This window comes from Cydia fagiglandana, chromosome 26 (genome assembly GCF_963556715.1).
Source record: "Cydia fagiglandana chromosome 26, ilCydFagi1.1, whole genome shotgun sequence".
Taxonomy (NCBI): Eukaryota; Metazoa; Arthropoda; class Insecta; order Lepidoptera; family Tortricidae; genus Cydia; species Cydia fagiglandana.
The window spans coordinates 5,643,720-5,659,512 of NC_085957.1; the positions used below are offsets into that span (position 1 = coordinate 5,643,720).

At 44.5% G+C, this 15,793-nt stretch overlaps 1 protein-coding gene across 1 annotated transcript in view; it reads left to right on the plus strand.

Annotated features, from left to right (window-relative positions):
* LOC134677513 (tubulin beta-1 chain-like) overlaps nucleotides 1-15,793 on the plus strand; it is a 32,586-nt gene that overhangs the window by 12,423 nt on the left and 4,370 nt on the right. Inside the window, exons 5-13 of the mRNA XM_063535980.1 lie at nucleotides 740-867; nucleotides 2,392-2,559; nucleotides 3,741-3,855; nucleotides 4,706-4,776; nucleotides 6,227-6,366; nucleotides 9,369-9,528; nucleotides 9,627-9,674; nucleotides 10,245-10,346; nucleotides 11,211-15,280. Coding sequence (XP_063392050.1) covers nucleotides 740-867; nucleotides 2,392-2,559; nucleotides 3,741-3,855; nucleotides 4,706-4,776; nucleotides 6,227-6,366; nucleotides 9,369-9,528; nucleotides 9,627-9,674; nucleotides 10,245-10,346; nucleotides 11,211-11,315 — 1,037 coding nt within the window. The 3' untranslated portion in view covers nucleotides 11,316-15,280. The remainder of the gene's footprint in view (nucleotides 1-739; nucleotides 868-2,391; nucleotides 2,560-3,740; nucleotides 3,856-4,705; nucleotides 4,777-6,226; nucleotides 6,367-9,368; nucleotides 9,529-9,626; nucleotides 9,675-10,244; nucleotides 10,347-11,210; nucleotides 15,281-15,793) is intronic.

Genomic DNA, 15,793 nt, shown 5'->3' on the forward strand with positions numbered 1-15,793 from the left:
TATTGTCGAGGCTCGGAAGTAGCTACTTGCAGGCTGAGGATTTGTTTTAAACGGACGACCTTGGGAGTCCGTTTAATTGAATCCGAAGCCAGCAAGTAGCCTTCCAGCCGAGTCATATATAGTGCTTTTCTCAAAAATGGTGCAAGAAATATAAATATCATAGAAATATTTTACAAAAGCAACGTTCTTACGTATATATTTTCACAGAAAAAGCCCTTGCCGCCTTTTTATTTTTTTAATAAAAAAGTAGAAGTGTATTTTTCTGCCGAAAATACGCCAATCTATTTGAGACAGTTAAATAGTCGCGGTACTAATCATCTGTTTGGCTGTTTAATGGGCCTGTGCCCTCATTTGATATGGCCATTTAACTTTTAAAAAGTTTGGAACTCGACAAATAATGGAATTTGTAGGCAACATTGCAGTCCCAAAATCGAGACTGCAATGTTTTTAACTTTTTAATTTTTGATTGACCATAAACTACGCGTTTCGCGACCTATTTTGTAGGCGGCAAACTCGACTTTGCCGTCCATTTTTGAGAAAATTACTTTTATTTACTTATTTTTACATAAATACAAGGCGCGCTAGTAAAAAAGTGGCAACGTTTCTTACTTTTTTTGGTCTTGAATTACGTTTTGCAGTTTAGACACCAAAATTGGTGAGCCACATGTACTTGTAGCGAAGCGACGAAATCGCTGAGTGAGCCCCGCGGTCTATTAGAATTTATCCCGGGACTTTTCAGGTTTCCAGCTGACCCACTCTCTGGGCGGCGGCACCGGGTCCGGCATGGGCACATTGCTGCTGAGTAAAATACGCGAGGAGTACCCAGACAGAATCATGAGCACCTTCAGCGTCGTGCCTTCGCCTAAAGTAAGCAAACTTAAGGATGACTCACGTTAGACCGGGCCGTGTCCGGGCCGGAGCTTCCGGCGCATCGTTTTCTATGGAAAGCATCACGTGATCGCATGTCATGTCATAGAAAACTAAGCTCCGGAAGCTCCGGCCCGGACGCGGCCCCGTCTAACGTGAGTCATCCTTTAATGTAACATGGCAATTAGCCACTTTCAGTGTTTAGCTGTAACGCTTTGGTCACAGAATAAGTAATAGTACTAGGTACAGAAGGCTAACTCTCTAACAAAACGCGTCTGTTACGATCATTCCTTGCCGGCGTCTATATTTCCGTGTTCTTATAACCCGGCAACCTTCAAATCAAGAGTGAACAGGCACCTTCTGGGCGAGCGAGCTCCGTCGTAGGCCACGTCTACGCCTCGGCTAGTCTGTGGCCATGAGTATGCCCATTCGTAATTTAAAAAAAAAATGGCCGCTAGGTGGAGACAGCGCCACGCGCGGCTTATGGCTAGCCACCAAAATTGGTGTGGAACGGATGTACTTGTAACTACCTGTTGGAAAGCGACGAAATCGCGGAGTGAGCCACGCCTGCTTAGGTTTACTGCGACATATACGCATATTGCTTGTGTGTGCGACAACCTACATGTATATAATGTTAGGCAAATTCAAAATAAAGTGTTCATTCCATTCATATACCTACACTTGTGTATTACTCTGCCGCCCGAATCCTAACAATATATATAACAGTATTATCCTGTTATTGTATTAACAATTTTGTATCAAGCAGAAACGTCTGCGAACAATGCTATTATTGCTATTAAGCTTAAACCAGCTATACCTATAGATGCAGATGTAATGCATAATTGTTTTCCTTTGTTTTTCGGTAATGTTCGTATTTGTCATGCTAGTTCAGTCAGTACTTTTTGTACCGAGACTGACTGAAATAGCAAGACACGTTCGTACGTTTCAGTGAAAATACGATGGAAAATAATTAGGTCCTACGTCTGTATATAGATGCTATTTAGCTCCATAGATCAGTTTTCTTTCCTAAAACGCGAGCTATTTTCGTATTAGTTGACATCTATCATCTATATTTATGTTATATCTGATGTACCTGTATTCCTCTCTTCCGTACAATAAAGTGTTACTTATTTACTTACTAGCGTCATGTAGCAGAATTTATCAGTACTGCTAATTGACAATAGATGTCGCGAAGAAAAAGTCTCAACAATTTTCAGCTAATATTATAACCCGATTAACCGGAACTCTGTTTTCAACTCCTGCTTGTATTAGTTGTAAATTGTTTTAGGAATACATTTTTAGATTTTTTAGTCAATCGCAACAGTCGTGACATCTGTTGTCAAATAGCGGTACTGATAAATCCACTACTTGACGTTAGATATCGACTACGAAATAACTCCCGTTTTGGTAAAAAGAACCGATATATGGAGTTACCACTCTTTCATATATTTCTCTGGGGTTTGGGGCAAGGTTGATCTGTGTAAAATTGCCCCCAAAATATTTACTTATTGTGTATTTTCTCAGGTGAGCGAAGTGGTGCTAGAACCATACAACGCCACACTCTCAGTGCACCAACTGGTCGAGAACACAGACATGACCTTCTGTATAGACAACGAGGCTCTGTACAACATCTGCTTCAGAACACTCCGGCTCACCAGTCCCAGCTACGGCGACCTCAACCATCTCATCTCGGTAAGTGTACTATACTAGTGGCTCTGAGCTGGTAGAGATCACAGACATGACCTTCTGTATAGACAACGAGGCTCTGTACAACATCTGCTTCAGAACACTCCGGCTCACCAGCCCCAGCTACGGCGACCTCAACCATCTCATCTCGGTAAGTGTACTATACTAGTGGCTCTGAGCTGGTCGAGAACACAGACATGACCTTCTGTATAGACCAGCGGTCGGCAACCAGCGGCCCGCGAGCCTCCTTGGCTATTTTGTATGTAATATTTGTCAATATACAATAACGACAATGTCTGATAAAGTCATAAATACTAACAAAGTGCGGCCCGCGTCCACTTCGTTAACTGCTATGTGGCCCTTGGCTACTAAAAGATTGCCGACCGCTGGTATAGACAACTAGGCTTGAGTCTTGATGATGGACGCTTTGTCCAGATATTTGTGAACACCTTGATCGCTCCGATGTATCTGATAGCGATCTGTGATATAGTCAATCACCATAAACAAAGTCTCCCCCGCCCGTCTGTCTGTTTATGTGCATAAATGTTCGCGATAAACTTGAAAACTACAGAACGAATTTTCATGCGGTTTTCACCTATCAATAGAGTGATTCTTGAGGAAGGTATAGGTGTATAATTTGTTAAGACGAAACAGGAGCTGAGTTTTAAATATTTTAGGTAAATATACCCGTCTCGTTAACGGAAGCGGGTCCTAAAACTAGTGCGATAAGGACAAGGCGAAAAATCTCAAAGATCGAGGTTTCGTACTCGACTGTTTCCTCCTCCAAAATTTCACCTATCGTAACCAAAATTGGAAATCTAAATGATTATCTTTGTCGGACCGTTTTGCTTTTTTGGCTAATTGATATCAGTTTTGAATATTACGCCTCTCATTGCGGTATAGTCAATTAGGCCATTATGGCCATTTTTGAAGGGCTCTAGCGTCTTAAAAAACAAAAATATCAAAAAAAGCAAAACGGTCCGACACAGATATTGACAATATTAATCTGTGTTGAAAAAATCATTGCTCTAGCATCAAAACCCGCGGAGGAAACAGTCGAGTACGTTTGTATGGTGAAATGACCACTCCTGTTGGCACGTAACCCGTGCGAAGCCAGGACGGGTCGCTAGTAACTCTATAATAGCCCCGTTCTTTGTCAATGATTTCAAGAATATCTTTGTTTCCAGTTGACAATGTCCGGAATAACCACGTGCCTCCGTTTCCCGGGACAACTGAACGCGGACCTGCGCAAGCTAGCCGTCAACATGGTGCCGTTCCCCAGGCTACATTTCTTCATGCCCGGTCAGTATCTAAAACAATGTCCGGGATAACCACGTGCCTCCGTTTCCCGGGACAACTGAACGCGGACCTGCGCAGGCTGGCAGTCAACATGGTACCGTTCCCCAGGCTACATTTCTTCATGCCCGGTCAGTATCTAAAACAATGTCCGGGATAACCACGTGCCTCCGTTTCCCGGGACAACTGAACGCGGACCTGCGCAAGCTAGCCGTCAACATGGTGCCGTTCCCCAGGCTACATTTCTTCATGCCCGGTCAGTATCTAAAACAATGTCCGGGATAACCACGTGCCTCCGTTTCCCGGGACAACTGAACGCGGACCTGCGCAGGCTGGCAGTCAACATGGTGCCGTTCCCCAGGCTACATTTCTTCATGCCCGGTCAGTATCTAAAACAATGTCCGGGATAACCACGTGCCTCCGTTTCCCGGGACAACTGAACGCGGACCTGCGCAAGCTAGCAGTCAACATGGTGCCCTTCCTCAGGCTACATTTCTTCATGCCCGGTCAGTATCTAAAACAATGTCCGGGATAACCACGTGCCTCCGTTTCCCGGGACAACTGAACGCGGACCTGCGCAAGCTGGCAGTCAACATGGTGCCCTTCCCCAGGCTACACTTCTTCATGCCCGGTCAGTATCTAAAACTAACTAACTAATATGGCTCATCGACCCAAAGAGGGTCTTGGCCTCCGAGATCGATTTATCGCCCCCGAAAACCCTCATATAGCAGTCTCACGCGCATTTTCTAGTTTTTATATGTTTTCCGAGCAAAGCTTGGTCTCCCAGATATTATAACATAAAGTTATATAACGTTTCGCCTTTAACGATAAAACTAACACAACATTCTTGTTTCAGGTTTCGCGCCGCTTACAGCCAAGAATTCCTTTGACTACCGCGCTCAAAATGTAGCTGAACTCATGACCCAAGTAATTTATTTTATTGATTTGTCGATTATTTTAGCCATAATTAGGGTTGTGCACAAATCCCCCCTCCCCCTTGGTGATATTTGGTGAGGTTTTTGGCTACCCTCCTCCCCCTACACAACCTCACGTGTATTTATCGAAATTTTTTCATTCGACCTAATTTTAAGATATTTAGTATTGTATATAGAAAATCTTGTTTATGTTTTTATTTTCTACTCGCTATTTTGAAATGCAGAGTGAAGATTTATGTTTAACGAAACTTACTAATGTGGTAGGTTTTTTTTTTCTTAGTTTCGTTCACTGAAAAAAAATACACGTGAGGTTTCCTTATACCCCCCCTCCCCCAACGTGATCTATCGTGATTTTTTCGTGACCCCGTGATTTGTGCACAACCCCATAGCTACATCACATCTGTTATATTCCCTTTTGAGTGAAAGGCCATATCAAATATTTAAGCGCCTCTTGCACCATTCTACTTACCCGGGGTTAACTGGTTAAACCTCGAGTAAATGGTTCATCCCACTAACCCGTGGTTAAGCAGTTAAACCGTTAACCCAGTGTCATATTGTACTGGTAACCATGGGGTTACCAGTACAATATGACACTGGGTTAACGGTTTAACTGCTTAACCACGGGTTAGTGGGATGACGCAAGTGGTCCTTATAATATAAAAAAAATTAAATATGACCTGTGCTCAGCAACGGGACGTATATAGGCCAGGCTAAATTATTTATTTATTATATTTAAAAACCGGCCGGATTTTCATAGCATACGCAGTGCAAGTGTTATTTATACGTCATAATTTCATAGAAGTTTGACGTTTAAAATAACACTTGCACCGCGTCGGCTATCCAAATCATTGCAGACTTGTCTTGGTCCAGCTGTAGAGCAAAGATAAGCAAAGAGAATAAAGTTTATAGAGACGGATTGTCAAAGTAAATTATGTAGCCACTGTAAATTTACTGCCACCTTTCGATAGCCCATAAAACTGTTAGAACGCCATTTGACTTTGATCCTTATTATTTTACTGGCGCGTGAGTTGTGCTGCCACACAAGCCCTCAAGTCGCGCCGAATTGTCTCTTCTCGCGCCTGTCGCGGTAAGTTATGCTAGAGGTGCTGATATGTGTTAACTTATTTAATATGTATATATTAACGCCATCTACTCGACTGTAGGCCAAAGGTATAGTTCCATGTTTTCGAGCGATGGCGCCACAACCTTCAGCCTATGCTCGAGTAGATGGCATAATCAATATTTAAAAAGTTAACACATATCAGTTAAAGAATAAGGTTCAAAGTCAAATGGCGTTCAAACAGTGTTAATCTTCTGTCGAAAGATGGCAGTAAATGAACTGTAGCTACATAATTTACCATGACAGTAAATCTCTTATATAGTTGCAACGAAGTTCCGCTACTCTCTACTAGATGGCGCTTTAGCGAACGTTTCCATTGCAGATGTTCAACCCGGGCAACATGATGACGGCGTGCGACCCGCGGCACGGGCGGTACCTCACCGTCGCCACCATGTTCAGGGGCCGCATGAGCATGAGGGAGGTCGACAACCAGATAGTCGCCATACAGAATAAGAACTCCAGGTGAGAACTATGCACCGTTACTATCCGGCGCTTATTTGAATATCCGGCCTGATAGTGACGTACTACCCGGCCGGATACAGGATAGTAACGACGTACCCGGGCAACATGATGACCGCGTGCGACCCGCGGCACGGGCGGTACCTCACCGTCGCCACCATGTTCAGGGGCCGCATGAGCATGAGGGAGGTCGACAACCAGATAGTCGCCATACAGAATAAGAACTCCAGGTGAGAACTATGCACCGTTACTATCCGGCGCTTATTTGAATATCCGGCCTGATAGTGACGTACTACCCGGCCGGATACAGGATAGTAACGACGTACCCGGGCAACATGATGACCGCGTGCGACCCGCGGCACGGGCGGTACCTCACCGTCGCCACCATGTTCAGGGGCCGCATGAGCATGAGGGAGGTCGACAACCAGATAGTCGCCATACAGAATAAGAACTCCAGGTGAGAACTATGTACCGTTACTATCCGGTATCCGGCACTTATATGAATATCCGGCCGGATAGTGACGTACTATCCGACCGGATACTGGATAGTAACGACGTACCCGGGCAACATGATGACTGCGTGCGACCCGCGGCACGGGCGGTACCTCACCGTCGCCACCATGTTCAGGGGCCGCATGAGCATGAGGGAGGTCGACAACCAGATAGTCGCCATACAGAATAAGAACTCCAGGTGAGAACTATGTACCGTTACTATCCGGTATCCGGCACTTATATGAATATCCGGCCGGATAGTGACGTACTATCCGACCGGATACTGGATAGTAACGACGTACCCGGGCAACATGATGACCGCGTGCGACCCGCGGCACGGGCGGTACCTCACCGTCGCCACCATGTTCAGGGGCCGCATGAGCATGAGGGAGGTCGACAACCAGATAGTCGCCATACAGAATAAGAACTCCAGGTGAGAACACAGAATATATAATAGTACTAGGTACAGAAGACTCACTCTCTAACAAAACGCGTCTGTTACGATCAGCAAAGATATGGCCGCTAGGTGGCGACAGCGCCACGCGCGGCTTATGGCAGACCCCAAGATTGGGGTCGAACGGATGGAGTTTTAGCTACCTGTAGCAAAGCGACGAAATCGCGGAGTGAGCCACGCCTGGTACAGTTAGCTGCAGAGATAGAATATGACCCCCCTGCAAAGAAATTTCTATGAAGGGGGATCAGTTATATGTGTAGCGGACTGTACATGTAACTAAATCTGATAATGTATTAAGCACGTCAATACAAATAAAAATAAATACAACAATTCAATAATTTTAACTGAAGACTAGCTTAACACATTCAGTGCTAGCGCGTGCGACTAGCGTACCCGTTAATATGCGAAATCTCGTATGTAGCGAACACGGCGCCCGCCTGGCGGGTTGTTGGCAGTGAATGCGTTAAGCCATCGTGAAGCCATCTCGTATGTAGCGAACAAGGCGCCCGCCTGGCGGGTTGTTGGCAGTGAATGCGTTAAGCCATCGTGAAGCCATCTCGTATGTAGCGAACAAGGCGCCCGCCTGGCGGGTTGTTGGCAGTGAATGCGTTAAGCCATCTTGAAGCCATCTCGTATGTAGCGAACACGGCGCCCGCCTGGCGGGTTGTTGGCAGTGAATGCGTTAAGCCATCTTGAAGCCATCTCGTATGTAGCGAACAAGGCGCCCGCCTGGCGGGTTGTTGGCAGTGAATGCATTAAGCCATCTTGAAGCCATCTCGTATGTAGCGAACAAGGCGCCCGCCTGGCGGGTTGTTGGCAGTGAATGCGTTAAGCCATCTTGAAGCCATCTCGTATGTAGCGAACACGGCGCCCGCCTGGCGGGTTGTTGGCAGTGAATGCGTTAAGCCATCTTGAAGCCATCTCGTATGTAGCGAACACGGCGCCCGCCTGGCAGGTTGTTGGCAGTGAATGCGTTAAGCCATCGTGAAGCCATCTCGTATGTAGCGAACACGGCGCCCGCCTGGCGGGTTGTTGGCAGTGAATGCGTTAAGCCATCTTGAAGCCATCTCGTATGTAGCGAACACGGCGCCCGCCTGGCGGGTTGTTGGCAGTGAATGCGTTAAGCCATCGTGAAGCCATCTCGTATGTAGCAATACGGCGCCCGCCTGGCGGGTTGTTGGCAGTGAATGCGTTAAGCCATCGTGAAGCCATCTCGTATGTAGCAATACGGCGCCCGCCTGGCGGGTTGTTGGCAGTGAATGCGTTAAGCCATCGTGAAGCCATCTCGTATGTAGCGAACACGGCGCCCGCCTGGCAGGTTGTTGGCAGTGAATGCGTTAAGCCATCTTGAAGCCATCTCGTATGTAGCGAACACGGCGCCCGCCTGGCGGGTTGTTGGCAGTGAATGCGTTAAGCCATCTTGAAGCCATCTCGTATGTAGCGAACACGGCGCCCGCCTGGCGGGTTGTTGGCAGTGAATGCGTTAAGCCATCGTGAAGCCATCTCGTATGTAGCGAACACGGCGCCCGCCTGGCGGGTTGATGGCAGTGAATGCGTTAAGCCATCTTGAAGCCATCTCGTATGTAGCGAACAAGGCGCCCGCCTGGCGGGTTGTTGGCAGTGAATACGTTAAGCCATCTTGAAGCCATCTCGTATGTAGCGAACACGGCGCCCGCCTGGCGGGTTGTTGGCAGTGAATGCGTTAAGCCATCTTGAAGCCATCTCGTATGTAGCGAACACGGCGCCCGCCTGGCGGGTTGTTGGCAGTGAATGCGTTAAGCCATCGTGAAGCCATCTCGTATGTAGCAATACGGCGCCCGCCTGGCGGGTTGTTGGCAGTGAATGCGTTAAGCCATCGTGAAGCCATCTCGTATGTAGCGAACACGGCGCCCGCCTGGCGGGTTGTTGGCAGTGAATGCGTTAAGCCATCGTGAAGCCATCTCGTATGTAGCGAAAAGCGACTACGAACAAAAAGCCCGCCTGGCGGGTAGCTGGCAGTGAATGCGTTAAAGTAAATTTTTCTCTCTCAAAGAATGACCCATAAATTTAATCTTTCCAGCTACTTCGTGGAATGGATCCCGAACAACCTGAAGGTGTCAGTCTGCGACGTGCCACCGCGAGGCCTGAAGATGTCCGCCACCTTCGTAGGCAACTCCACCGCCATACAGGAGATATTCAAACGCATATCGGAGCAGTTCACCGCCATGTTTAGACGCAAGGTGAGACCAACAACCTGAAGGTGTCAGTCTGCGACGTGCCACCGCGAGGCCTGAAGATGTCCGCCACCTTCGTAGGCAACTCCACCGCCATACAGGAGATATTCAAACGCATATCGGAGCAGTTCACCGCCATGTTTAGACGCAAGGTGAGACCAACAACCTGAAGGTGTCAGTCTGCGACGTGCTACCGCGAGGCCTGAAGATGTCCGCCACCTTCGTAGGCAACTCCACCGCCATACATGAGATATTCAAACGCATATCGGAGCAGTTCACCGCCATGTTTAGACGCAAGGTGAGACCAACAACCTGAAGGTGTCAGTCTGCGACGTGCCGCCGCGAGGCCTAAAGATGTCCGCCACCTTCGTAGGTAACTCTCTGTCATGCTACTTCAGTCAACCTCAGTACTTTTTGTAACGAGACTGACTGAAATAGCAAGACACGTTCGTACGTTTCCGTGAAAGTACGATAAGTAGAAAATACCTACTTATGCACTACATCTGTAGTTTTTATTGGCCTAAAATCATACTAATGCAAAAAATGCTACAAGCTATATGTACAGTCAGCTTAACTATTAGCTTAGCACCCCTGCATACATATTCGTATGACTAAAACCATACTACTGCGAAATATGCGGGCGTGAGGGCTACCGCGTTTAATTTCGCCGCTAGGGGCGCTAGTGTAGACTACATAAAATTACTTTCTTCCTTATTTCCCAGGCTTTCCTCCACTGGTACACGGGCGAGGGCATGGACGAGATGGAATTCACAGAGGCCGAGAGCAATATGAACGATCTCATCTCCGAGTACCAGCAGTACCAGGTACCAATATCACAGAATAATAGTTGTTTGTTTTACAAGGGTGTAAAGTTGTTGTTTAACCGCTCGTGCTAATATTGATACTCGAGCAAGCGAAAGATTCCAAAATGTAACCACGGGCGTAACGAGTGGTTCGAAAAATGGAATCTTGAGCGTTGCGAGGGTTTCAAAGCACGAGGGTTAAACAAAATTGGCCCCGAGGGAAACACAAAAATTTTCACCACACAACCCGAAGCAAATATTAAATGAAAAACATCAAACAAAATCAAATCCAAATGAACGTTATTAAATATTTCCCATCCAAAACCATCATTTAAAAGTCAATTTTAGCAGCAAACATAAGGAAACAACTCAAAATTGGCATTTAATTACTTTGCCTCACATGTGAATAAAATGCAACTTTGCTATCAGTTTTTGAAGTGCAAAGTAAGTCTTTCCGAGCTGGTGTGATGAAAATAATAGTACTACCGTACAGAAAGGAAACTTCCTACAAAACCGAAGTCTGACAGCGGTTCAGGGTCGAATCATGCTGCCCCTTTCTAATACATATATGGCGCTATCCCTTTCGGCTATTTGGGGTTGTCGAAATTCATGCCATTATCTTATCTGTGTGCAAGGCGCACGCAAAGGGCCGTCAAGTTGTGCCAACCCTAAAAATTGCTCGGAGCAATGCTGAGCCGAACGGAGCCGAGTTTGCCCGAAGTCTGGAGTGTCTCCCCACTGCCTTTACTTACTATTTTTATTAAACTATATTTACAGTACATATGGTCCTATTTTCCCGCACTAGTGCGTAAAATAGCACTTTTCGTGTGAATTTCTTCTTTTTCGCACTTGTATCGTAAATAACTAATTTCATTTGATTTCCAGGAGGCTCCCGTGGACGACGAAGACGCCGAATTCGACGAAGAAGACGAGTTAGAGCAGGAATACCCTGAGGAAAGAGAGAGAGAGCCTGTCCATGCCGCTCTCTAAGCTTTTTAATCGCAGATACTAAAAAGACAGTTTGTTTGCCCAATCTAAAGTCTTTTAGTAAGGACGCTAAGCACGTAGAATTACGTACATTGGCGCCCGTTTTTCTATATCTATCGCACGCGTGTTCTATTGCTGTCCCGCTCATGTGCCGGCGGTAATGAATGCCACTGTGAATACTTATGCGCGTGCGATAGAGATAAAAACATGCGGGTGAATGAACGAAATTCTTGAGACATTCTCAATCAAAAGGTACCAAATTGTCGTTTACCATAAGGACGCTCTACGAGGTTATTCATATAAATATACAAGCAAAATTCGTCTTTATGAAAGAGAAAGTGGTACCTTTTGATCGAGAACGTCACAATTCTTCATTTAGCTGCACACTTCCACGTTAGTTCACTGCATAATAAGCTATCAATATTACACTTTAAAGACATTAAATAACATAATGAACAAAAAGATTCTCGAGCCTTCGCCATTTTCAAGTTCATTCTATATCCTCTATCCCCCTTATTCATAAACGTTTACTAAAGTTGACAAGCCGATAATAATCGTTTGTCCCTTTCCATCATACCGATACGTCGGAAAGGGACAAACGATTATTATCGGCTTGTCAACTTTAGTAGACGTTTATGAATAAGGGGGTTAATCATTATGCTACTAAAATAATAGGTGTTGGACTGGAAAGTCAAATAGTCAATTTTAATTTTTAACAAGCAGAAACGTCTGATATCATTAATCTTAAAATAAATTTAAATGTGGATATATGTGGGTGTGTGTCTTGGGTGAGACTTGGACTCACGGCATCTGGATCAATACTCCGTGAGTTCAAGTCACAACCAAGACAGTAATTTTTCCACTTTTAAAATTATTTTAAGTCAAATTGTCATTTTAGTATCTGGTAGTATAAGAACAAAGTACAATTTTTGTAACAAACTTTTTTATACCGTAAAGCTGGGTTACTTTGACCCAATAGAGCAGGGGTCTCCAATACACGGCCCGCGGGTCAAATCCGGTCTGCGACGCGTTTCTATCCGGCCCGCCGACACCCAAAGTGAGTGAGCCAGGCTCCAGGGGTGGCCCGCTTGAAAGTTTCTGTGGCGCAATATGGCCCTCAGGTAAAAAAATTTGGACACCCCTGCAATAGAGGGTTAGTTTCATCATCATCATCATTTCAGCCTATATACGTCCCACTGCTGAGCACAGGCCTCCTCTCATGCGCGAGAGGGCTTGGGCTATAGTCCCCACGCTAGCCCACTGCGGATTGGGGACTTCACATACACCTTTGAATTTCTTCGCAGATGTATGCAGGTTTCCTCACGATGTTTTCCTTCACCGAAAAGCTAGTGGTAAATATCAAATGATATTTCGTACATAAGTTCCGAAAAACTCATTGGTACGAGCCAGGATTTGAACCCCCGACCTCCGGATCGAAAGTCAGGCGTCATATCCACTCGGCCACCACTGCTTTTTGCACTGCAGAGGGTTAGTTTGGCCCGCAAGAAAACCACAACACTAACGGATAGCCAAACCCAGCTACATGATATAGATGACAATATGCCATAATTTCAGTGCCATGTTCTGTTTTTTTTTCATGCATATTTTTGTAGTTGTCACAATACATTTTTTTAATTACAAGAATTTTATCCTGATGGTCAAAATTATCCTAATGGTCAAAGTTACCCTTCAGGGCCAATGTACCCGTGTTTACGGTATATCTTATTATGTGATAATTGAGACATATTACTTGTAACATACCACTATCGCTTTAAGTAACAACTTGTATTTTTTTGAGCTGGTCTTTTTAGGAATTAAGCAAAGACATTTTGTTAAGACAAATAAAATCGTTGTTATTTATATATTTCACGCTCCTCATTTCAACAAGCAAGCAAATTAACCTAATACTTAGGTTAACCCATAGACTAGGAATCCTCTAGACCGAGTTTAGAGCAATTATTTCATGCCACCGATGATGCCAAAAATGCGGGGGTGCGCGGAACGAGGTGAGCGAAGTCCCGTGCCGTGATTGGTCCGTTCAAAGACACGGACGTCACACAAAGACACTTTCGACTCGAACATGGAGTAAGATTACCGTATGCCTGGCAGAGCTACCCCCTCTGCCAGGCATACGGCTGCGACTATGCTAAGTCTGGAGGATGTTTTGTCTGTGGGTTAACCAGTGTCAAATTGTACTGGTAACCATGCTAACTCCAGACAAAGAGAATATTGCTCCAGGTTTAACCGGTTAACCCTGGGTTAGTGATTGGTGCAACTCTCATGGCAGTCATGGCTCTGTTGTCAACACACTTGCTCGTAATATGGAACCTATTTAATGAACCGCTTATGCTCATAATCCTATAGTCCGTTTTTTTAGCATTAGAAAGAACTTCACTTGTGGTTCTAAATCTGGCACTTTTAGCGGTAACAATTTGAAGTAAATTATATGTATTGACCATGCTACATTAGATAATTCAATAATTATTAACAATTAACGAGCCTGATAAAAACTGCACGCTTGCATCTGCGGAGTTCTTTCCAATGCTAAAAAAACGAACTATAGATATTGAGCCCGCGTGCTTTTTTCACGAGCTTTTTTGACACATTTTTTTTTAATTTACTTTTACTCATTGTTTTTTTTATTATGATTAAATATAAGTATCAGGAAAAGTGTATTGGCGTCATTGTCTTTCCGCGCCGCCGGCATTTGCAAACTAAGATAAGGAATCCTAAATGCACCCTATTAATTGATTATGTGATCTGTATTAGAGATGCAACGGATAGTTGTTTGGCCGGATACCGGATACCGGATATTCGGCCTGACCATCGGCCGAATATCCGGTATCCGGCCGATAAGATAAGGAATCCTAAATGCACCCTATTAATTGATTATGTGATCTGTATTAGAGATGCAACGGATAGTTGTTTGGCCGGATACCGGATATTCGGCCTGACCATCGGCCGAATATCCGGTATCCGGCCGGCGGAACTATACCTACATTTCGGTTTATCAGGTGCGCATTATGCAGGTTTTGATCTGTTTCGTAGTGAACGTTCGTGCGGACTCGTTTTAGGTTCGAAGCGAGAGCGTGTGCAAGTCAGTGGAATGCTTAAAATGTTTTAAATAATAAACGAGTACGATTATAACCGTGACTGTTTCTTATTCCAATTTTGTTCACTCCTAAATCAAGCAATGTTACTATCCGGTATCCGGTCAGATAGTAGGCCACTATCCGGTATCCGGCCGAATGTTAAAATAATGGCCGGATACCGGATAGTAGCCGAATATCCGGTGCATCTCTAATCTGTATGATGGAGCTAAGTTTAGCTTAAACAAAAAAAAGAGTTTTATTTGCCAAAAAAATTACAAGTTTTTTTAACCTATGACTGCCACACTAGGCTACGCCTGTCTTGTGGAGTCAGCTTGACAACTAATAAAATGCCCCTACTACCTATTGTTTGTCTCATTATCTGCTTTTAGCAATTTGTATGTCTCTCCCATCACGGAACAGTGTTCTGGACCTTTGGGAGACGTGTGCGGAGCCGAAGCCAACCACTTTTGACCCCCCTTCCCCCTTTGTGATTTTAGCGCAACCACAATATCACGTGATATATAATTATGATATTTTATTGGGTAAATATGTATATAAAATCATAGGAAACGTACCTACGAGAACGATAGTTGGTTACACTTGCTTCGGCAATGTACAAGTGCACATACAAGTATGTTTCTCATCAGGCCACAAGATGGCAGACCCTCCAATACACGCGCCCTCTACATATAGGCCAAAATAAAACGATACATAGACATTTTAATTTGACCGTGTTTTACAGGGCACTTAGTTATGTTTACAGTAATTACTTTTCATTAAACATGGCAGTAATTTCGTGCAACATGGTAATTTAATCAGTTTCGACATTTCATTTCTTACTCGGTCACGGCGGCGAAATGTTACGGACAATTTTATGTAAGTGTTTAGTTCTTATATGAGAATATTTTTCCCAGATAACTAAAAACCAAGGCTCGGAACCGGTTTTTTTAGAAGCCCCGAAATAAACCTATATTTTTAATTATTTTATGCTCTTTACATAGGACTGAATCATTTAGGTAACAAATTCGTATTATTAGATTGTTCCATTAAAAATGAAATAAAACATAAAAACGAAAAAGAACGTATTAATACCGGTATTTTTTGTGTGAAGAAAAAACCGGTTAAGAACCTTCCTTAAAACCATCAAACTATAGCCAAAATTGGCACATAAACAGGGGCCCATACGAAATGTTCCAATTTCCTCGTAAGTATAGTCGCCATCATATATATCGGAGCGGCCAAGGTGTTCACAATATCTGAACACAAGAATTGTCTTTTGTGTTGTTTTAGTTAATTACTATTGAATGTAAAATATAATCAATATAGTAATTATAGTGTACAATCGCTTACGATCGCGGCATCAGGCAAACAACATTTAAAAAAATCTAT